The sequence below is a fragment of the Barbus barbus genome, assembly GCF_936440315.1.
Source record: "Barbus barbus genome assembly, chromosome: 39".
NCBI lineage: Eukaryota > Metazoa > Chordata > Actinopteri > Cypriniformes > Cyprinidae > Barbus > Barbus barbus.
The window spans coordinates 6,324,249-6,348,154 of record NC_136717.1 but is presented as its reverse complement, the minus strand read 5'-3'; the positions used below and the strand labels follow the sequence as shown (position 1 = coordinate 6,348,154).

The following is a 23,906-nucleotide window of genomic DNA, read 5'->3' as shown; positions in this document are numbered from 1 at the left end:
ACTTACGTGTGAAAAGGTTAAAGGTATTTCACCCAAAGATGTCCAGGTCTGGCGGTAGCACGTTTAACGTAGCTTAGCATAGATCATTGAATCTGATCAAACCGTTAGCATCTCGCTCAAAAATGACCAAAGAGTTTTGATATTTTTCCTATTTAATACTTGACTCTTCTGCTAATGGTCTAATCAGATTCAATTATCTATGCTAAGCTACGCTAAAAGTGCTACCGCCAGAACCGGAGATCGGCTGAATGGATGGGGAGTTGGAAAATTAGCTTATTTAAAAAAAAAAAATGGAGTGTTCCTTTAAGGTTATGTTTTGCGGCAAAGCCATTTCTCTGACTTGGTCTTCGCCCGTCTTAAACGTCAAGCCTACGAGACTCTGTATTCAATCAGAAGCCAGTGCTAATGAAACCCCTTTGAGAAAATGATGCCACGGGAAAGAGAGGTTTCTGCAGAACAAGAAGGGATTTTCCCAATCAGTGGGCTTTTATCAACCACTTTACCCAGCCCTATCCCCACTCCTAAAACTAGCCCCTAGCAAGTTAGGGATAATCGGTTAAAATATCCACAAATTGGAAAATTCCCTTAATTGACTGGACAATGCCCCCTAGTGTCCTGCAGAGACCTATACTTGGGACAGAAGGGACCAATTCAAAACATGTAACTTCACAAAACATCTCAAGTGGAAATTGTCATTTTGATCTCTCCACAAAAAATGGATTACTCGGTAGATTTTCATCCATAGCATCAATATTTTAGCATTCTTCTTCATCTATTTTGTTAATCAAATAAAAAAAAAATCTTGAATGAACCATTTATGCAGTGGAATGTTCAATATTTCATTCAGTTTATGTCCTTTTATTTATAATATTTATTTCCATTGAAGCATTTCACAACAAGACAGAGTTGAATTAATATTTGGACTCTAAAGTATCAATATAAGAAATGGAGTGACACTTCTGTACAGACAAAATTAGCGGGCATCCACCTCAACCACTCATTTGAATGTATACCAAAGGTAATGGTATGGCCACATGAATTCAAGTGTACACAAGAAAACAGGAGGCCTCAAAGTATAAAATGGTGAAGCAAACAGAGGTTTAATGCAAATGAATGAAGTAACGATGGAGGCGAAAAATGGGGTGGTGTTTGTAGAAGCATCACTTGTTTAGACGTGTATCTGATCATTTAAATGTCATGTAAACAGATCAGATTTGGCCCACATTCAACTGTGGTGTGAGCGTAGCCTTAATTTTACACAGACACGTATTTTCTGGTGCCATAGTAAATTGCTGGGCCATTTAAAATGCTTTCCACACAAGGAACACAAATAGGGTCTCACATCTGCATGGCTTTTCAAGTGTATCTGTAAGTGTGATGGCAACAGGAATTTTTTATTACACTGATTGCAATTAAGCCGTTTTCCTCCAGAGTGAATTTGTAAATGGCGTTTCAGGCCTCTTCGATATCTTAAACTTTTCTTACGCTGAAGACACGTGAAAGACCTCTTTCTAGTGTGAATTCTCATGTGAGTCTGAAGGTTTCTTTTATTTGTATAACTCTTTCCACAGTGATGGCACATGAAAGGCTTCTTTCCAGTGTGAGCTACTAAATGATTCTTAAGGCGTTTCATTTTTGTGAAACTCCTTCCACACTGATGACATATAAAACAGTTCTCCCTTGAGTGAATCCTCATGTGCTGATTAAGGTTTTCTTTACATCTGAAACTCTTTCCACACTGACCACATACGAACGGCTTCTCTCCAGTGTGAATTCTAATGTGGGTATCAAGGGTCACTTTACGAGTGAAACTCTTTCCACACTGACCACATATGAATGGTTTTTCTCCAGTGTGGCTGTTCATGTGATAACTAAGGCCTAGTTCACGTGTGAAGCCCTTCCCACATAATTTGCATGTATAAGGCTTCTCTCCGGTGTGAATCCTCATGTGTTTTTTAAGGTTTCCTTTTTGAGTGAAACTCTTTCCACACAGTTGGCAGATGAAAGAGCTCTCTCCGGTGTGAATTCTCATGTGGACCTTAAGGTTTCCTTTTTCAGTGAAACACTTTCCACACTGTTGGCAGGTAAAAGAGCTCTCACCAGTGTGAATTTTCATGTGGACTTTAAGGTTTCCTCTTTGAGAGAAGCTTTTTCCACATTGTTGGCAGGTGAAAGGCCTTTCTCCAGTGTGAACTCTCATGTGGACATTAAGGTTTCCTTTTTCATTGAAAGTCTTTCCACACTGTTGGCAGGTGAAAGGTTTCTCTCCTTTGTGAATTCTCATGTGGACTTTAAGATTTCCTAATTGATCAAAACTCTTTCCACACTCTTGGCAGGTGAAATACCTTTTAGTTCCTTTCTTCTGAGCTCTTTTTTGTGAGGAAGTCTTTTCAGTCTTTCTGGATATTTCTTCAGTCATAATATCATGACGCCTCTCATACTGATACTTCTGCTCAATTTCATTAAGCTCGTGATTCTCTTCCTTCAGCGTCATCAGGTCTAAAGTGAAAAAAGGCAAATACAAGTTAACTCAAAATTAAATGCTCAAAGCAAAAAGACATTAAAATATTTACACATTCAAAGCATCAAAACCAACAATACATGGTTGGAACTGCAACTCTCGACCGGTGGTTAGAAGCATCGTTTCTTGTTAATAAGATATATGGCCTTAAATAAATATGCTCTTGGGGCACAGCAAGCAAGCTAACATGCAGTACTATATGTATCTTCCATTCTATCTAAATATAAAATGCATTTTAATTATGCATTTTTGTGTGTCCATTGTAAGCACCATTTTTATAAAGTGTGCAAGTGCATAAATACCTAAGGGAACCCCTGAGTATGACGTAAGAGGGAACTCGCGATGAATCAAACATCAAATAAAGCAAAATGACAGGGAACAAAAAATAATATATTAGTCAGTAGGTGCCATGTTCAATACAGCAGCATCTTAGAGATCTCTAATCAGTTAAATAGCATAAGTTATTCCTCCACCACATGCGTGTGACGTCATTAACAATGGCCCTATGTTGCTGAACCAATGTGGTAGAAATGACAGAGATGCGACCGTGTTCGGGAAACAGTCGTGACTAGCTAGTTCGTTTCCAAAACAATGCATCGTACTATGGTGGTTAATCAGCGAGTTACATCATTGTTCGGGAAATGCACCCTAGGTTAGCAGAGTGCATTAAAGATATTAAATATAGGATAGCAGTAATTTCCTTCCATTAAGACGAAAACCTGAAAACCTCCATGCATCTAGATCTCGCTTGATGTACCGTTACATTTTCAACAGTTAAGAACCTCATAAGTCTGTAATAAGGACCCAAATGCAGAGAGATAAAAAAAGACAGTGGCCCTAATTTATGAAATGCATGTACAACAGAAAATTTAACATATAGCCATTTCCACACATCTTGAGCAGTGGCTGAGGTTTCTAAACCGGGGCATTTTTAGGGGCGTCACATTTATCAACATCCAATCATTTGTATAATGGGATTGACGGCATACAAATGTTTCATGAATCACATTAACCCCTTCGTAAATTGATTTGTGCACTCAGATCTGTGCTCGTGTAAATTATAATGGATGTGTCTGTGACCCATTATAAATATAAAAAATATATCATTTACACGGGTTTACATGTGCAAATAGGAGCATATACAACAGAACATGAGGATTCACACAAGGTCAAATCACATACCTGCAGCAATTTTGTGAACGGAAGAAAAATTTTAAATATACAAGGAATAAAATAAATAGGACAACTCAAAATATATTTCACTTAAACAATTAACAGATGAACAAAATAACAGAACAAAACTGTGCAACAAGTTCAGTAGGGCTGGGCGGTATATCAAGTTTGCACGATTTATCGATATATTCTTTATAAGCGATATGATATGAGGCAATACAGTTTATATCGATATACAATAGTTGAAACAAGCACATCTGAAAATATAGAGGAGGACACAGACTAAGCTGCTGTTGAGAAAGTGCGCATAATACAATTTGTTCTAAACATATGACAAACTTTATATGAAGAGCTTTAAAAAGACAAGATCAAGGTCAAAAATAGAGTTCATTAAAAGATTAGTTCACCCCAAAATGGAAATTCAGTCACTAATTACTCACCCTCATGTTGTTCCGATCTACCACCATTACGGAGAGTACCATGATGCAGCGCAGTGCATGTGCGGTATTCTCAATAGTAGTGGAAGATGGTTACTCAGATGAGAAGAATTGTTGAATAGTCTTTTTTTTGTGCACAAAAAGTATTCTCATAGCTTCATAAAATTACAGTTGAACCACTGAAGACACAAATACTATTTGATCAATGCCCTTCCTACCTTTCTGGGCCTTGAATGTGGTAGTTGCGTTGCTGTCTATGCAGGATCAGAAAGATCTTAGATTTCATCAAAAATATCTTAATTTGTGTTCCGAAGATGAAGGTCTTACGTCTTCAGAACAACATGAGGATGAGTAATTACTGACAGACTTTTCATTTTTGGGTGAACTATCTCTTTAACAAAGAACAGTCTGATAGAGCAAGCAGGTAGGTAGCATGATAGGTTCTTATGAGCGTGCACATTCCAGTGGGGGCTAAACTACACTCTATTTTAAAGTCTATTTAACTACTTGATTTCTCGTTTTATAGATGTTTTTACCAGTCAGTTTGACATATCTACCTTAAATCTGAAAGATTCCTGGGAAAAGGATTTAGGCATTCAAATAAACGTTGAGGAATGGACGAAGACTATCAAGGTCATAAATACATGTTCCATTAACTCAAGACACCAACTAATTCAATATAAATTAGTACATCGGCTTCATTATTCTAGGGTTGAGCTTAACAAATTCTACCCCTCCATCTCTTCTATTTGTAACAAATGTGAATCTGCAGAAGGCAACCTGGGACACCTCTTTTGGTCTTGCCCAAAACTTTATGAGTTTTGGAGCAAAATTTTCAGATTCTACTCTAAAGCTTATTCTTGTGACCTCTCCTCTGATCCAGCAATTGCTGTTTTCGTTTGGTCTAATTCTCTTCATAGGTTCGGCCATCAAATTCAAAAAGCCATCCAATATGGAATGGTGGTAGCTAAAAAAAAAAAAATAATTATTTGTCTATGGAAAAAAACATCAAAGCCACTTTTTAAATCCTGGCTGTCTGAACTCTCTAGCACTTTGCATTTAGAAAGACACAATCGTTCTGATAGTACTGCTGGCTTTGAAGCAACCTGAGAACGCTTTTTTTAATCATCTGTGAAATGTCAAGTATAACAGTTTATAGATTTGACCCTTTTCTTTTTTGCATGATCATCATATTGCCTGTGCCCACTGGCCTAGAAACCTGTGTGCAACATTGTTAAACTACACTATATTGCCAAAAGTATTGGGTCACCCTCTTCTAATGAACATGTTTGACTACTTTAGTAACTTCTGAGTACAAATCGTAATGTTTAAGCATATAATGATATTCTAGGGAATTGTGTGCTTCTAATTTTATAGCAACAGTTTGGACAGAGTCCTTTTATATTCTAACATGACAGTGCTTCTGTGAATAAGGCACGGTTCAAAAAGACATGATTGATTCAGTCAGTGTGGAAGAACTTGACTGGTCTGCAGAAAGACAAGTCCTGATCCCAGCTGAACACCTCTGGTGTGACTTTATATGCAGACCGTGAGTCAAAAACTCATCACCAAACACCAATACTTTTGGCAATATAGTGTATGTATAAAACTGGAGAAACTGATGTAATTCTATGGTGGTTTGTTTGTTTCCCTGTTCTTCTAGTTGTTGTATTTGTATTGTCTTGGGTTGCTTTAAGGTTAAAATAAAAAATATAATATCCAAAAAAAAAAAAAATCGAATGTGTGTCAATATACTGATTTGTGCATTACAGTCGTTCTATTCTAACAGCCTAATATGAGAATCAGTATAGAAAATTATTCATAAGATTAATAATATGCCGTTTTATTTTTTACATTTGATTATTCTATTTCTTACTTGAATGCTGCTTTTAAGGATACCTACTGTGCCTGAAGAATTTAAAGCAGTGTATTATATTTTCTTTTATTTACTTTATTTGTCCAATTTCAATGTCATCAATGCCTTCTGCTATAAAATAATCATGATCACATAAACAAGGAAACAATTCAAAATAAATTATATTTACAAAGGTGAACAAAACTTATATTTTTGTGCAAAAGATAAACTTAGAGGAATATTCCATGTTCAAAGGGAAGCTCATTCAACAGTATTTAGAAAAGTATAATTGTAACAACAACAATAATCTTTACAAATAAATCTCTTGGTTACTGAGGCACATTGTAAGTCAAATAGAAACAAATTTTGGAGGCCATAGGGTCAGCCATCAAACACTGAACTGGACTAGATCCAAAAAAGCAACGGCCTGAACACAAAGAGGTCTGAGACACCATTACTGCTTAAATGGACCAAAAAAGGATCTGAGTCCTCTTTCAGGAACAGTGTGAACGTAAAGAAAACTGGGTCCTTTTTCACTTGGTCCACTTCTTGGTTCATTTAAAGGGGTCTAGGTTCAGTTCTTTTAAAGAAAACTCAAGTGTGAAAACATTATTTAAAAAACATATTTCCACATTAGATGCATCAGTGTTATGCAAGTTATATTTATGCATTTTTACTTTGTGCAACTTACAGTGAATTCAAGATATATATTTTATCAGCTAAAGCGTTCTCTGGGAATAAAATCCACAACACTGACATTGTAAGTGCCATACATACAGTTTGAGCTGCAGAAATGCATTACTGCATTAATAAGTAAATTGATTACAATTGATCAACTTCATACAACATGTAAATTAACTTCATAAGTTAATTTAATCAGCCTCCACATTGTTAATTTTTGTGAAAGCTCTCAGTCTCCTTTGATGAATTCCCACTAAACATATAGCCCATAGTTAAAAATTATCATAATAACAATTAATAACAATAATAATCTGAATTTTAAAACACTTAACCCTTTAGGCGCCAGGGTTTTTTGGAAAAAATGCTGGATTTTGACATCAAGATTTCAAAAGCTTGTGGCTTGAAATGGCTTAAAGATAGAGATCTACTGTAAATTAGAAAAATGTTGGGCATGACCGAAAGTTTATGTGGGGTGTAAATATACTCATCTAATTTGCATATTATGACGTCATCAGGGGCGGCCCTCTTGAATTTCATAATATTTAGGAAATAGTATATTGAATTGATGTTTGATTTTTTTTGGTTTGTTTTTTTGTCTTTTTCTCCTCATTCCAAATGATCAGAAAAGAGTAAACCAACAATAAAACAGGAGAAAGTACTAAATTATTACTATATTACTATACTATATAGTAGTAAAACGCATGTGAACAGTAGCCTACTTTTTGATCAGTTCATCAGTAATATTCAGGAAATAATAGATATTGAATGGATGTTTGAACTTATTTGCATGTTGTTGTTGTTTTTTTGTCTTTTTATCCTCATTCCAAATGATCAGGAAAAGAGGAAATCAACAGTAAAACAGGAGAAAGTAGTAAATTATTACTATATTACTGTGCCATAGTAAAATACATGTGCCTATTTTTTGATCAGTTGACCAGCTATCTGCCCAGTCAGGTATCTATGTGACAGTTTATAGTTCTTGAGAGTATGGTACCTCTCATTGCATGGCACAGCGCACAGACCTACCCCCCACTGACTGCACCTGCACTGTCTGCCGGCTGCCATTGGAGCGCGCGCGATCAGAACAAACAGCGCAATCTGGCCGATTATCAGAGAGCAACAGCTCTCCTATGGACACTAAGACCACGTCCACCCCTGCCACCCCCATCCCCGTTGGGCAAAGTGATGAAATGATCACTTGTTTGTGCTTTGTGAACGATCGCGCCTTGCGCAGCGGCACCATTGCGCGGAAAAGATGTACCAGGAGAAGCGCGATCATTAGACGGCCGATCGTCGTTTCCAAAAGGCAAATATTCCCCTTCAGAGTCAGAATAGGCGAATGATGTTTGCAACACATCCTCACAGTACAACTTTTTATTAGCCGTTTGGCGATTTTCTCTCACAAATCTCACAATTTACTCAGATGCTATGAACTGAATTGCTTCCGCATCAATGACACGATAGCTCACTTGCTCTGCTATTTCCTCTGACACTTTTGGTCTAGAATCGAAGTACTACATGTCTACCATCTAGTGGAAGGGAATACAAATGAGCCATTACACCAGATTAGGAACTACAGCCCATTTCATGAAGTATGACGTCTTGTCGCAATTTTGCGACTTTGGCGCTTAGAGCAAGCTTCTGGGCTTACACAGCTCTTCTCTTTCTTTCACAGCGTTTCACACAGACAGTTAATTGTTTCACACGAACGGCCTTTCAGGGTTATACACCTTTTCTGGATAACCTGTCTTACCACCACCAAAAACACTTATCCACTATACTGAGCATGTCAACTATGCACTTCAGCTCCACTAATGAGCATGATGAGGTCATTACGGCCTTTCTCGCAGGGTGGTGGTGGGCAATAATGAAGCTAGAAGATCTTTTGTGATCATCTAAGAAGAATGAATGAGTGTGGGGACCTCACGTCAGGCCAGTGGTGGGGTATTGTGGAGACCCCACCACAAGGATCACCTATTCCTCCTAAGTACCAACAGGAAGAGCTCATGCCAGCAAGGTACCCTGAGGGAGCACCTGTGCCAGACGTGTACCCACAGGGAGCACCTGTTCCTGCCAGGTACTCACTGAGGAGAAAAGTGAAAATCCCTGAAAATATGAGACTTTATCTAACAAGGAATGTCATCTTGACACCACTGGCCCTAAGGCCTTTGAAGGAACCACCAAGGCCAACCAAGACTGTAAAAGGAGCACCAGTCCCTGTATCTTCCCCTGGGGAAGCACCTGTTTCCACCAAATCCCTAGAGGGAACTCCTGTGCATATCTTATCCCAAAAGGGAAGCACCTATGCTCACCTTGTCCCAAGAGGAAGGACCTGTGCCACTTCGTACCAAGAGAAAGTACCAATGCCAGTCTCATTCCCTGAGGCAGCACTAGTGCCCACCTTGAGCCAAGATGAAGCACCAGTGCCTGTCTTGTACCAAGAAAAAGCACCTGTGCCTGGTGGGCACCAACTGAGGAGAAAAATAAAAATCCCTGAAAATATGAGACTTTATCTAACAAGGGATGCCATCTTGACACCACTGGCCCTAAGGCCCCTGAATGGACCACCAAGGTTTGCCATGACTGCAAAAAGAGCACCAGTCCCTGTATCTTCCTCTGGGGAAGCACCTGTTTCCACCAAATCCCCAGAGGAAACACCTGCGCATACCTCATCCCAAGAAGGAAGCACCTGTGCCCACAATGATTCAAGAGGAAGGATCTGTGCCCACTTCATACCAAGAGAAAGTACCTATGTCAGGCTCATTCCCTGAGGCAGCACTAATGCCCACCTTGAGCCAAGAGAAAGCACCTGTGCCCACCTCGTCCCCTGAGGTAGCACTGGTAGTAGACGGGTCCCCGCAGGAAGCACCTGTGCCTGCTGGGCACCAACTGAGAAGAAAAATAAAAATCCCTGAAAATATGAGACTTTATCTAACAAGGGATGCCATCTTGACACCACTGGCCCTAAGGCCCCTGAATGGACCCCCAAGGTTTGCCATGACTGCAAAAAGAGCACCAGTCCCTGTATCTTCCTCTGGGGAAGCACCTGTTTCCACCAAATCCCCAGAGGAAACACCTGTGCATACCTCATCCCAAGAAGGAAGCACCTGTGCCCACAATGATCCAAGAGGAAGGATCTGTGCCCACTTCATACCAAGAGAAAGTACCTATGTCAGGCTCATTCCCTGAGGCAGCACTAATGCCCACCTTGAGCCAAGAGAAAGCACCTGTGCCCACCTCGTCCCCTGAGGTAGCACTGGTAGTAGACGGGTCCCCGCAGGAAGCACCTGTGCCTGCTGGGCACCAACTGAGAAGAAAACTAAAAATCCCTGAAAATATGAAACTTTATCTAACAAGGGATGCCATCTTGACACCACTGGCCCTAAGGCCCCTGAATGGACCCCCAAGGTTTGCCATGACTGCAAAAAGAGCACCAGTCCCTGTATCTTCCTATGGGTAACCACCTGTTTCCAACAAATCCCCAGAGGAAACACCAGCGTTTACTGTCTACTTCATACTTCATCTGTCTACCTAGTATTTCTCATTAAATTACATAACTAATTACTAATAAAAATTGAGTAACATTAACTCTGTTGTTAGTATGCAACAGTTCATCTACTAAATTATTATTCATAATGATTAGCCAATAGAAATAATTACACATTACTTATTCAGGGAAGGTTGAATTTACTTAAAAATGGTCAGACGCAGGATATTGCATCAATTGCTTTTTTATTGACCAAATGACATTTTATTTTTAAAAACATTTAAAACTAATTCATATAGGTACAAAATAACCCCTTACAATAAAATTCACGTGAAATACAACATATAATGTAACAAAGCTTCTTGAACATATTCCATTCAAAAATTAACCAAAGTCTTCATGAGATGTCAAAACATACATTAGAAGCAAGATTCCTAAATACGTTTTATTCACGTTATCATTTCAAACAATAAGTGTTTAGATTTAATGTGTGGCTACAATATTTGCAACACTAGAAAATGAAAGGAGACACTGAAATGAGAGGATAAACTGATCTCATTTACCTCAATAGACTGGCATGCTAAACAAACATTTCAATTTCATTTAAAACTAATTAAGTGCAAAAAAACACTTTTACATTCAATTTTAAGTGAAATACAACATCATATTACATATAACTCACAACACATAAAACTTCTTAAACATGTACTATTTGAAAATAAAACATTTAACACTAATTAGGTGCAAAAGAACGTACTTCCATTCAATTTTAAGTGACATTCAACTTCATATTACATATAACTCACAACACATAAAACTTCTTGAACATTTACTATTTGAAAATAAGGTAGAACACCAATTCATTTGCAATAAGGTAGAACACCCATTGACTTTGTGTTCAGTTCGGGTACCTGAAGTTAACTTGTCTTGCAAACTGCTACGAATACTTCTTAAATTCTTCATATCTTTCTGTGGAAGAAAAAGAATATCAGAAAAAGGATTTTTTAAATTATTAGATTTCCACACTCCTGTAAAATTAATTGTACATAATTTATATTCATATTAATTTATGTTGCATTTACATGAATGCAAATGTTATACGTTTAGAATTTCCTCAATGTTTAAAATATAGTTTGTAAAATAATTACACCAACTGTACTTGTGCAATATATGTGCAAATACGCACCAACACACAGTAGTTAGTATAGAGTCTTGTTTACGACACAGAATGAAAAGTTTGACATTTTTGCACTTTAAATACTTGTAAAGGAGAAAATTTATCACGAATGAAGCACATCGCGCGAACACAGGATTTGGAAGACGCACACACTTAACGTTACACAAACACTTTCAAACATAGCTAGGCTAATTACTTAACAATAAATAAATAAAAATTACTAATCTGTAAAATAATGCCTCTTATAAACCCCGAAACACTTTTTAACAGACAATAAAATTAAAAACGCCCATGGAAAGGCAAACTTTAATTCTAAATCCGTAAATGATAACAATAATAAAATGGCTTTATAAATTGATCCCTTCTAACACAAAACTCAATATATCAAAAGATAAATTCAATAGAACTTTAACAGTAATTATCATACCACATCGACAGCTTTACTGCTGTTTTTCTGTTCCGATCACCGTCACAAGCTCAAGTTCAACCACTCACGTGCAGCAGTTTTCGCCGTTCACGAGTTTCAGCCATGTACATAACAATATGGAAGCTAAAATATTTTAATCATAAATTTAGATGTTTACTCGCATTCGCAAGTGCAAGTACTGGACAATGTATTCCGCTTTCAATGCTAACTTGACTGACCACAAATTCTAACCTGTCAATCACTGTGGTGCCGACAACAGAGAAGCGCGCAAATTACTAATCTTCTGGTAGATTTTACCGTTAAACAATTTAACATTTGCATTCATGATGATATCAACAAGTTAAATAAAAACTTACCTGTAGTTCAACAAATCGCGGTGCAGCTGCTACCGCCAAAATGGTGAATCCCGCGATTCCCGCCTGGATGTTGACGCATGCGTCAATATTTCGGGGTACATTTTACTTAATTTTTTAGTGTTGCAGTTATTACTGTTAAAAAATAGATAGTGTAGGTAGAATGTACCCATTATTTTGTATTTTACTTGATAACTCATATACTTAAGTACACTATAACTGATTTTCATGGGTTGTATTTAACACCCTCCAGAGTAATTTTTTTACAGTGTGAGGAAGCACAAGAGAAAGTACCTGGGCCCACCTCATCCCCTGAGGAAGCACGGGTGCTGGCAGACGGGTCCCCGCAGGGAGCACCTGTGCCTGCCAGGCACAAACTGAGGGGGAAACTGAAAGTCCCTGAAAATATGAGACTTTATCTAACAAGGGATGTCATCTTAACACCAGTGGCCCTAAGGCCCCCAAAGAGACCACCAAGGTTTGCCACGACTGCAAAAAGTCCCTGCCTGCATGCCCTGGAAAAGCCCCTGTTCCCACCAGTCCCCCAGAGGGAGCACCTGTGCACACCATGTCCAGTGTGGAAGCCCCAGTGCCTGCCTCATGCCAAGAGGAAGCACCAGTGCCTGACTCATATCAAGAGGACGAAATGCCAGCCTTATCCCAAGAGGACGCACCAGTGCCCACTGCAACCACTAAGGAAGTGCTTGTCCCTGGCCAGGTCTCCAGAGAAAGCACCAGTGCCTGCCTCGGATGGGGGTGTTAAGATCATTCCACCAGCCAGGAACGGTGAGCGAAAATGTTGTGATTTTCCTCTGTGATGGTACCACGAGGCATCACTCACTTGTCATATGCATGTATCTTCTTGACAAAAAAAAAAAACATTAAAAACTGTAGCATTTTGAAGAGAGGTTGACGATATTTTAAAGGTGTTGATGTAGTTATATATGTTACTACACCAATACACAGTACACAAAACAATTGTTTTTTTGTATGACATTAAAATTCTTTTTAGAATTAAAATGCACATAAGTGTGTTCGTTTGTCTTAGAACCTTAGTCCTCTACACCTTTTATACTTGTAACAGTAAAATGATGGCCCATTCTACATTTACATTTATGCATTTAGCAGACGCTTTTATCCAAAGCGACTTACATTGCATTCAAGTTACAGTTTTTACATTTTATCAGCTCTTGCTTTTTTATGGGAATCGAACCCATGACCTTGGCATTGCTAGTGCCATGCTCTACTATTTGAGCTACAGGAATTCTATATCTAACATACTTCACAGGCTTGCAGTACTTCTGGCATGAAGTACAAATGGATTTGCAGCAGTCACCTTATTTTAATTGTTCAAATAAAATCACTTTTAAGTACTGGACTTCATAAAAGAGAGCCTTGAAATTTTATTTTGTTTTTCTGGTTTTGCCATAATGCTGCTACTCCAATAAGTGATTTTATACCCCAGGTGAAAAAAGTGCACTTCCATAATATACTTAAAGTGATCTGTTTTTATGCAATAACTTTGTGTTTAATTTACCAAAAATTATTCTTTAATACTTCTTAAGATAATCTTAAGTACATTTAAGTGTAATCAACTGTGCTATTTGGGGACCATGAATATGGACTAAAATATGCTTTTAACATACTTTCTCTGTATTTATATGAAATACACTTAATAACTTAATAACCCATCTTTCATACACCAAGTGTACTACAAGTTTACTAAATGTATTTAGTATGTAACTAAATACATTTTTAATACAGATATATAAAGTACAATTTTAGCACATTATGGAAGTGCTTTTTTCCCCCCGCCTGGGACCACTTTAGTGGAATTGGGATTTCTGTTGTTCATGTTGTTCTTAAAAATTTGCGAAATAATTATAATAATCACTTAGAATTGAGAAAACGTTTACTTTGAGTTTAAGGACCAATTTTCAGGACCTGTTGTCTAGTTTCTTATCATAGCATGCGCATTACTAGCATATTGGCTTACTAACTATTAATAATCAGCAAATTAGGAGTTTGTTGAGGCAAAAGTCATAGCTGATAGCTGGTTAATAATTAGAACTGGTCCTCGAACTGTGTATTTCTATATTTCTGAAAAACAGAATACTCCTCAAGTATAATCATCAACCAGATAAAAACTTTTGTTCTGATTTGTTTCAGTTCCAGATGCGAATGGACAACGAAGCAGCTTTGTGTTCCTCTATTATGTTAATCAAGGCTGACATGCGCTTCGTCTTTCTTCGTTTGCTTAGCTGATTTAGATGCCATTTTCTACTCCATTTTTTGTGTCAGCTGCCTTGGGTATTATGGTGTTCAATTATATTTGAAAACATTATAAAGATGGAGGTTTATCTTTATATCTTTATAACCGGAACTCATCAGAACACAACTTTTTATCCAGTTACCCCCCCCCCCCCCCCCCTTTAATAATGGAAATCTACCTGTTTGTTCCTCAGTATCTTCATGTTTCACTCTGAATGTTTCTTCAATACTCATGTCTTCACACTCCTCTTTGATAAAAGCCATCTTTGTAACGTGTCATGTGGATCTCAGCTGCTTCGCCAGTTTCTCTGTGTGTTTAGACAATTTGTCATGTTTAAAATGAGAATAATTAACAAAAAGAAGAAACACTAAATATTTTGGTGTGTCTCAATCAGCTCCCTAAATTAGCACAGAGTGATAACTAATGGCCTTAAAAGGTCTCAATAGCCAAAAAATACCAAAAGAACACATTTTACAGACACTTCATATTTACACCGTTATGATTGACATTTGGCATTTACTAATTTGTATACGTTATAGATTACTCTTTCCAAGTAATAGGGGTGGGGGAAAAAATCGTTACAGCATAGTATTGCGATATTTTCCGTGGCAATACTGTATCGATAAACAGATTCCAAGTATCGATCTTTTATTATACTATTTGGTTGAACCACTAAATGGTAGTGTTGAATTTTTTTCTGGTGAGGTCAGCTGGGTCACCTTCAGTATGTAGTAAGTTGGTAAAATAAATATGGCGGCATCGCTGAAAGTTATCATGAGCGCCGTCCTCGTTTAAATCGGATGTAAGACTATGTTTTATTTACTTTAAATTTAACAGTAATTTACTTTCAAATGCCCCAATTGCTGAAGGGTCTGCACAATATTTTTTTGTACAAGTTCAAGTTGCGATGTTCAAAATACCTGTAGTAGCACAGAAGTGCATACCTGATTACATTGAATTATGGTGGACTAGACTAGACTGTAATACGAATAGTTGAGTTTGCCAGGTGCATACAACATTTATGACAGGTTTTCATGAAAGTGTTTGGCTGCTTGACAATCCCATTTTGCACTGCAGCAATAAAACTGAAGTGAGATTAAAAAAAAAAAAAAACTGAGAAATGTTTCTTTTTAATTAAAACAGATTTAATTTGAAGTTGGAAAAAGGTAATAAATTGCGATATATTGCAATATATTTAAAGTCGCAATAATATTGTATCATGACACAAGTATTGTGATAATATTGTATCGTGCGGCCCCTACCAAGTAAGCAATATTGCAATCTGTGGGGCTTTGAAGATAGCAAATAGTACTATTTGAGGCTGAAACCAGCATGTCAAGTGCAAGTATGCTTTAATTTTACATCACACACATACTGTATATATATATTTTTAAGTTTATCCATTACATTGAAGAAAACATTTTGAAGTATATTGGTTTACTTAAGTTCTGTTTGTACGCTTGAACTTTAAGTGACTTAAGTGTTTGTAGATGTTTATGAAACAAATAGTTTTGGTACTTGATTATGAATGATTGAGCTATTAAATTACTCTAGAAATACATGTTCATGATTTAATTACGTCAGTAATACATGTGCCATTGTCTTGCTCGCCAACAATTCTGCTATTAGCATTGCACCAAAGATGCAAAGTTTTAAAATCTTAAGATTTTGTTATGAATTTCTATTTAAAGGGAGGGCTTTGGGCACTCTGCTCCATGTCATGCCTAACAACGGTCCTTTGATTTCTAAATTCACTGTAAACCACAGCTTATTGGGGATTATTGCTTCATTTAGATGCTGTTGTGTCAACCTTGATGTGTTACAATATTGAGGTGTCCAGTTTTATTTCTATTTTAGATCATAAACATGACGGCTTTTCTCACAAATGAATTGTTTAGGTGCAAAAGACTACTGCATCTTTGAGCCACATTCAGTACAGGTAAAATACTTAAGTACTGCTAAAATCAGATACTACTCAAGCTGCATTGGAATTCTTAGGTGCATCCCAAATCGTGTACTTGTGCACTATTCTATGACATTTTGTAGTATAAATATTGCGAGTATTGTGTTCACACTGAGAATTCCAGAAAGAAAAAGTGCACTTTAAATACCTGTATGATGCACTTGATGTTTGTGTTTACATATGTAGCACCGTGGAGCAGAGAGGCATGACAGTTAGTTCCTTTGTATGCCTCAACATAAGCTCACCTGAAACTGAAATTTTGCTTTGCTGTCCTGCAAAGTTTCCAACCTGCTTCAGCATAAAGAAAACCCTAAATAGCTGGTCCAGGTCTTCTATACTCTTTGGCCAGACAGTAAAATTCCAGCAGGAAAAACAACAATAATAATAAATACAAATATAATAAATAAATCAGTCTTGAAAGCTGTGTAAACTGTTTTTGTACCCATGTCCAAGAGGTCTAGGGAGCGAAAAGAGACGCACCTTTTGTATATGTGCTTTACTCACAAAAATAAATAACGCTATTAAACGATATTATAACGTTAAATTCAACTGTAAAACTGCCTGAACATTTGTAAAGCCTTTAAACGCTTAAAGACACAAACCTTTAGCAGAATCACATCACAACAGGCACAAGGGCGCAGGCTTATGGCGTCATATCAAAAAATTAAAACCAAAATAAAAGTACTTAACGTTACACTTTCTCACACACACACACACACACACACACACACACACACAGAGACAGGCAAGCTGACGGTCCTTAATTAAAATAAAATGTAAACTGTCTAACAGTCTAAAATGCTCAAGAGTTCAACTCTGAATCAAGGTAAATACTCTGTGATTTTAGACAAGACTTTTATTTTGGTGAGGTGACATGATGTCAAAAGCCTGCGCCGTGGGTCTGTTCTGTTGTGATTCTGCTGCAGAAAGGTTTACGTTTTAAATTATTTGAGCATTTTGGAGTTTAAAATATTTAAATCGATACACATTTTGAATTGTTTTCATAGCTTTTACAAGTAATGACAAATGTTATAACGTTACATAATAACAAGTTATTATCAATAACAAGCAATGTCGTTAGCTAACATATATAAACGTTATTTCTTCTCATCCACGCGTGAAAAGCAGAGAAAGTGTCTCATTTCGCTCTCTAACTCTTTATATAGTGAATCGGTTTGCCTTAAACACGAATTTAGGCGCTGGCAAGTAGTGATGGTGAAACGAGTCAATTGAATCGATTGCTTCTCGAAATGATTCACTGTTTTGAATCACTGCACGCCACACACAACGACATACTGCATATGCTGCTCAAAACACAATAAATGAAGCGATAACAACAAAGATTGGATGGCAGCTTTTATTAAACCAATTGCTTGTTTTCATGATAAATTATGAATCTAGTTTATGTAATCTTTTATTTATTTGAATACTAGTTAAGACTGCTTGCCAGTATACGCTGACTACAGAACTAGGGAGCTGAGTGAGATACATCCATAGTTTTACATTTAGTTTCGATTTATTTTTCTTTGTGTAAATAATTTTCACCTTAAACAAGGCAATGTGTTCGCACACAGGAAAACTCCCGGTGAAGTAACTGAGATCCACATGACACTATTATAAAGATGACGTTTATTAAAGTGGAGAGTGAAGACATGAAGATTGAAGAAGCATTCAGAGTCAAACAAGAAGATACTGAGGAACAAACAGGTTAGTTTCCATTTTCAAACGTGAGCTTTGATCATTTTGACATGTTGAGATCACATGACCAGACAAATACTAATGCTGCTTTAAGTGCACCTGAGAAGAAGTTGGACATTATGTATTAAATGAAAAATAATAATAGTCATTAACATTTTTTTGTTTATAAGTGATTTATCTCCCCATCTTTTTGTGCACATGGAAGCTAACAATATTCAGAACCTGTAAGGTTTACTGCAAAAATGTGTTTCTTCTACTTTTCCAGATTCTTGAACAGCTTATATACAAAAAATGCAATACTTTTTTAGGCATGCAATATTATCAAAGTATTTTAGGAAAGTAGCTTTATGATTATAAAAATCTTTTGTCACAAAAGGCATTCTAATGCATTGGGTTACCAAATCTGATGCAGGTTTTTGAGTCCAGGCTACCTGAAACCAGGGCTGCACGAGAACAGGAAAAATGATAATCATGATTATTTTGCTCAATTTTAATCATGATTAATATTCATGATTATTCTTTTAGTTTATTTACTTTCAGTATTTTTATTGCACTTTGCAGCCACACACATATATAAATATATAAACAGACGATAAATACTATAAGAAATATATAAACAGACGATAAATACTATAAGGTACTGCACTGATGCTTCTGACATTTTTAACTCTGGTAAAAATTAAACTGTGCATCTTTTACATGTCAAATGGTAATAACAAAATCAAATTAGAATAAAACTGTAAATGTGAAAAACAAACTATTTATGCATGCATCTTACAGATTTCTGGCTAAAAACACAAGCCTGTCAACTTGATCTGGCTTTAAGCCAAGTAACTACATTTCCGGCGGTACTAAAAGCCCTCTCTGAAGGAGAGCTTGTGGCTGGTATGCACAAGTAATTCTTTGCCACTTTTGAAAGCCTTGGGTAGCCTTTTCATGTTCCTTCCACCATTTTATTGGGTCCCCCTCACTATCCAGGTTGCATAACTGTAAGTAAGACTGCAGCTCACAGGCTACGCTGGGTTCCTGGTTGTTAGATGGCAAAGCTTGTTCAGTAGTTTTAAAGTAGCTTCCTAAAGTCATCCTTTTCTTTGAGTGCATTCAGCTTCAGGATCCTCCTCGGTGTTTTCTTGTGCTGGTTCTGGGGGTGGCACCTAAACGCATAAAAAAAAAACTCATTTTAAGGAGTTTCAAATCACTATATAAATCACAGTACAGTTCTCTTATATTATTATCATTATCCCCAGTCTTCATCTCAGCTTTCAGTCTCGATTGATGTATTGTTGTCTTGAGCGAGGTATCTCCACAGTAGATACCATGTCCCAACAGAGCCTGGATATGTGGGTTGCTGTATTTTTCCATTTAGGTACTCCTGGAATTTAGACTTTATTGCTCTTGACAGGTCAGTATCATCATCCTTAACTTTCAAGATTGACAAGTTGAAAAGATGAAGAACTGGCTTTACAAACAACACGCCGATGTACTTCTCACCAGACTGTGAACTTTACTAGAGATTTCAGCTGTGTTCCTTTGCAAGCACAGGCTGTTCACTGGAGTGAAGAAAGAGGGGAAGTTCATGGGTGCTGAGTACAGGCACATTTTTATCCTGCCCTGCTTAAAGTCACCTCTGACTGCTGTGGAGGAATACCATGATTCTCTGGAGGTGTCCTCTGATAATAAAGCATGAATGTCTCTTTGGAGGTGTCCAGACAATTGTATTTACAATGCAATGGGGAAGTCGTGGCCTAATGGTTAGAGAGTTGGACTCGTAATCCAAAGGTTGCGGGTTCGAGTCTCGGGCTGGCAGGGATTGTAGGTGGGGGGAGTGAATGTCCAGCGCTCTCTCCACCCTCAATACCACGACTGAGGTGCCCTTGAGCAAGGCACCGAACCCCCAGCTGCTCCCCGGGCGCCGCAGCATGGCTGCCCACTGCTCCGGGTGTGTGTTCACAGTATGTGTGTTCACTGGTGTGTGTGTGCACGTTGGATGGGTTAAATGCAGAGCACGAATTCCGAGTATGGGTCACCATACTTGGCTGAATGTCACTTCACTTAACTTCACTTCACTTCAAAAAATATAGGCCTGTTTCCACTAAAAATAGATTTAGATAAATTTAATTTGATTTGAATTTAAACAATTTAGCTGATTTAGCGTCAAGTATTTTTAAAAGGAAATGTGCAAATCTTACCTTTTCTTTAAGTTGTATCCTTCAAATACAATGGTATTTTTCATAATGTTGCGGTGATGCCTTCACAAACCATTAACACCTTCGTGGATCTGCGGTTGTACATTAAGCTATTATCATTGGTCCTAGCTTAATAGCTTACTGTACAACCGCAGCTCCACGACCACCTAATATAAAGTGGGACCCTACCTAGTGAATTAAACTTCTTTTTTTTTTTTCTGGACAAAAGTGTGAAGAGTTCGTTTTAAGAAGTTTTGAGATTTTGGGTAACTTCCTTCAGTAGCTTAGTGAGTATAGGATCTAGCAAACATGATTTCATAGCTCTAATGATTTTATTTTGATGTTTGTTGCTTTCTACCTTTAAACTGGGATTAACTTGTATTTGTCTTTTTTGCTTTAGACCTGATGTTGCTCAAAGAGGAGAGTCAAGAACTGAGTGAAATGGAAGGGAAAGATAAGAACCATCATGATTTCATGACTGGAGAAAAATCCACGCAGGCTAAAAAGACCTCACGAAAAAGAGCTCGGAAGACCAAATCTAAATCTAACTACACCTGCTGTCAGTGTGGAAAGAGTTTCAATCAAAAACATAATCTTGAAATCCACATGAGAGTTCACACTGGAGAGAAACCTTTCACCTGCCAACAGTGTGGGAAAAGTTTCACTCAAAAACAAAACCTTAAAGTCCATACAAGAATTCACACTGGAGAGAGCTCTTTCACCTGCCAACAGTGTGGAAGCAGTTTCACTCAAAAAATAAACCTTAAAGTCCACATGAGAATCCACACTGGAGAAAAGCCTTACGCCTGCAAACTGTGTGGACAGAATTTTACACACAAAAACAACCTTAATTCTCACATTATAAGTCACACTGGAGAGAAACTGTTCACATGTGATCAGTGTGGAAAGAGTTTCACACGCAAGGTAACCCTCAATTACCACATGAAAATTCACTCGAGAGAGGACTGTTTTACATGTCATCAATGTGAGAAACATTTCTGTCATAAATTAAGCCTCAAGAATCACATGAGAATTCACACTGGAGAGAAACCTTATTCATGCCCTCAGTGTGGAAGGAGTTTTACATATAAACCATCCCTTGATTCCCACATGAGAACTCACACTGGAGAGACCCCTTACACCTGCAAATATTGTGGGAAGAAGTTCTCCCAAAAAGGAAACCTTCAGACTCACATAAGGCTTCACACTGGAGAGAAGCCTTTCTCATGTCTTCAATGTGAAAAGAGTTTTACATATCAAAGAAACCTTAAACAACATTTGCAAACTCATTCTGGCAAGACATTGCAGTGTTCCTCACTGTAGTAAGAGGTTTAGAAAAATGTATAATTTCAGAAATCTTGTGTGTTTTTAATCTGAAGAAGTGATTTAATTGTAATGATTGTAAAAATCAAACGCACATAAAATTGAAAAGTCATGCAGATGTGAGACCCTATTTTGTGTTTGTATGTGTGTGTGTGGAAAGAGGTTTTAACTGGCTCTGCAGTTTAAAATGTCACCAGGAAATATGCATCTATGTAAAAAAAAAAAAAAAAAATTCCCCATCAATGTTTAAAAAAAGTTGCCAGTAATTTAGACAATTTTCACAAAATTGTCATGGCCCCCAAAATACTTTGTTGTAAGAATATCTGCAGTATGTCAAAAGAACAGAGCCTCTGCTTTTAAACAAATACACATTTTATTATAGTTTCATGCATTTTTTTTATCAACACTTGAAAGGCAACATCTTGAACAATAAGAGATAATCGCATTTTAGTCAGAGCATGGATCCTATTCAGAGTGATGATAAAAACACTGGAGTAGATTGCTTCCATCAATACCCTTAAAGCTTGCACAGTCGTAGACTTGCATAGCAAGACCTTCAGGCTGACGGCAGAACCTTGGCCGCTTTGAATGGCCAAGGTCCATCAAAGAGGCAGGTAAGCAAGCAATCACGTTTCGTTTTGGGCCGTTTCATGTTTAGGGACGTGGAAATGTCCCCACAATAACAGATTGACATATTTTGACAAGATTCTGTGCTGCAAACTTGAAATATTTCACATACTTTTGAAAATCTCAGCTCTTCGTCACAGTTGTGAACACGACGGTTTTCTTCTTCCATTAGGGGGTTTGGCATCATGGGATCATCTTTGTTTCCAGGCAGAACGGTAAAGAACATGACAAACATTTTCTGGAAATCCTGTATAATTCAACCAATCCGATGATGACTTCAAAACTCCTGAAGTGTTTCCAGTTTTGTGTGCAACATGGTTCAGACGTTCAGCCAACGGTTTGTGGGAATGACGTCTGAGGCTGAGACTAGCACAGTCCTATACTACTTCCTGGGTTGACATTTCATTTGATAATGTTAGGCAGTTTTGATTTATATGCTGTTTGATATGATATGATTGCACTATTTTACATATGCATCAGCTTATGTATGCTATTGCTTGTTTCTGCTTCTTTTCCTGTTTCTGATATGAATTGTCTGCTTATTCAGTAGTTGTGTAACAGCCCCACCATCGTATTTATATAAAAAAAAAGATAGGAAAATTATGTCAGTGGTGGGGAAAAAATTGATGCAGACTTCACAATGTACGATTTTAGCCCTGATTTTCACTGGCAGACAGGTTTTGTGAAATTACTGACAAGTGCTCGAAATCAGAGGCAAAACGAGGCTTGTTCATGCAAGTGACAATCACGCAGTGTGAATTATCAACAACGCGTTCAGAGAGAATCGCCGACGCTCATAAAATATTTAGCATGCTAAATATCTGGACCTGTCGCGATACAAAATCCTGCTGTATGAAATGAGTTCTGACTGAAAAATACATTGGCGATGACCTGCAGCCAATGAGAGAGTAATAGTTATAGACCACAATATCACAATAACCATTTCCTCCTCCATAATCTTTTCTTTCTTTTTCACCCTTTTAGTGCAAATCAGCGCACAGACCATTTGTATCGCAAACTTCTTGTGGGCTATCATTTTAATAACATTTTGCGTGAGCTTGCATTATTTCCTTATTTCTCACATGCATTTGGTTGTGAAACGTACTTTGCAGACCAGACAGAGCTGTTGGAGATTCTTCCTATTGTAAAGTAATGCGGTGTGTAACCTCCTGTCACCGATCCATCGTACAGTGTAAACACAGCAGCAACTAAATGCTATCCCAGATAGTCTTGCAGTGTGAAAACAATGGGGATCTGACAACTTTGAAAATAATGCAGTGTGAACTCGGCATAAGGGTAATGTTCCCAGCAGTGGTCTCAAACTCAGTTTCTCAGGGCCACAGCTCTGCAGAGTTTAGCTCCAAATCACACCTGCTTGGAAGTGTCTAGTGATCCTGAAGACCTTGATTAGCTGGATCAGGTGTGTTTGATTAGGGTTGGAGCAGAACTGTGGAATTGAGTTTGAGACCAATGCCATAAATTAAAAATATTCAATGTTTTATGAGAAACAAATAGTTTAACCAGTATTTGAAGCAGCTTGAAAATCAACAGGATAGTTAATAATTAGTCAGGTCCATGAAAGGAACCATGGTTTTGAGAATTAACCATATGTAAGGCTGCATTATCCCAAAGAGCATCACGGGCTGCAGTCTAGGGCAGGGGTTGGCAACGCCGGTCCTGGAGTGCCGATGTCCTGTAGAGTTTAGCTCCTGCTAAAGTGACCTGC

The 23,906-nt window shown here is 37.6% G+C and overlaps 2 protein-coding genes across 3 annotated transcripts; one reads left to right on the top strand and one right to left on the bottom strand.

Annotated features, from left to right (window-relative positions):
- Positions 1-457: 457 nt before the first annotated feature.
- On the bottom strand, positions 458-17,018 carry LOC306858899 (uncharacterized protein). Its single transcript, XM_079399686.1, has 3 exons — positions 16,949-17,018; positions 14,562-14,690; positions 458-2,499 (listed from the first exon to the last, which is right to left on the bottom strand). Exons 2-3 carry the CDS (start codon positions 14,644-14,646, stop codon positions 1,226-1,228), a joined length of 1,359 nt encoding a protein of 452 aa, XP_079255812.1. The 5' UTR covers positions 14,647-14,690; positions 16,949-17,018; the 3' UTR covers positions 458-1,225.
- Positions 17,019-17,191: 173 nt separating this feature from the next.
- On the top strand, positions 17,192-21,933 carry LOC306858930 (uncharacterized protein). Of its 2 annotated transcripts, none has more exons than XM_079399738.1 (3): positions 17,192-17,276; positions 17,902-18,053; positions 20,631-21,933. In XM_079399738.1, the coding sequence occupies exons 2-3, from the start codon at positions 17,969-17,971 to the stop codon at positions 21,551-21,553; spliced, it is 1,008 nt and encodes a 335-aa protein (XP_079255864.1). In that variant the 5' UTR covers positions 17,192-17,276; positions 17,902-17,968; the 3' UTR covers positions 21,554-21,933. The 2 variants fall into 2 exon arrangements, with proteins under 2 accessions (XP_079255864.1, XP_079255865.1); XM_079399739.1 differs by having other exon boundaries at positions 17,215-17,276; positions 17,921-18,053.
- The last annotated feature ends 1,973 nt before the right edge of the window (positions 21,934-23,906 follow it).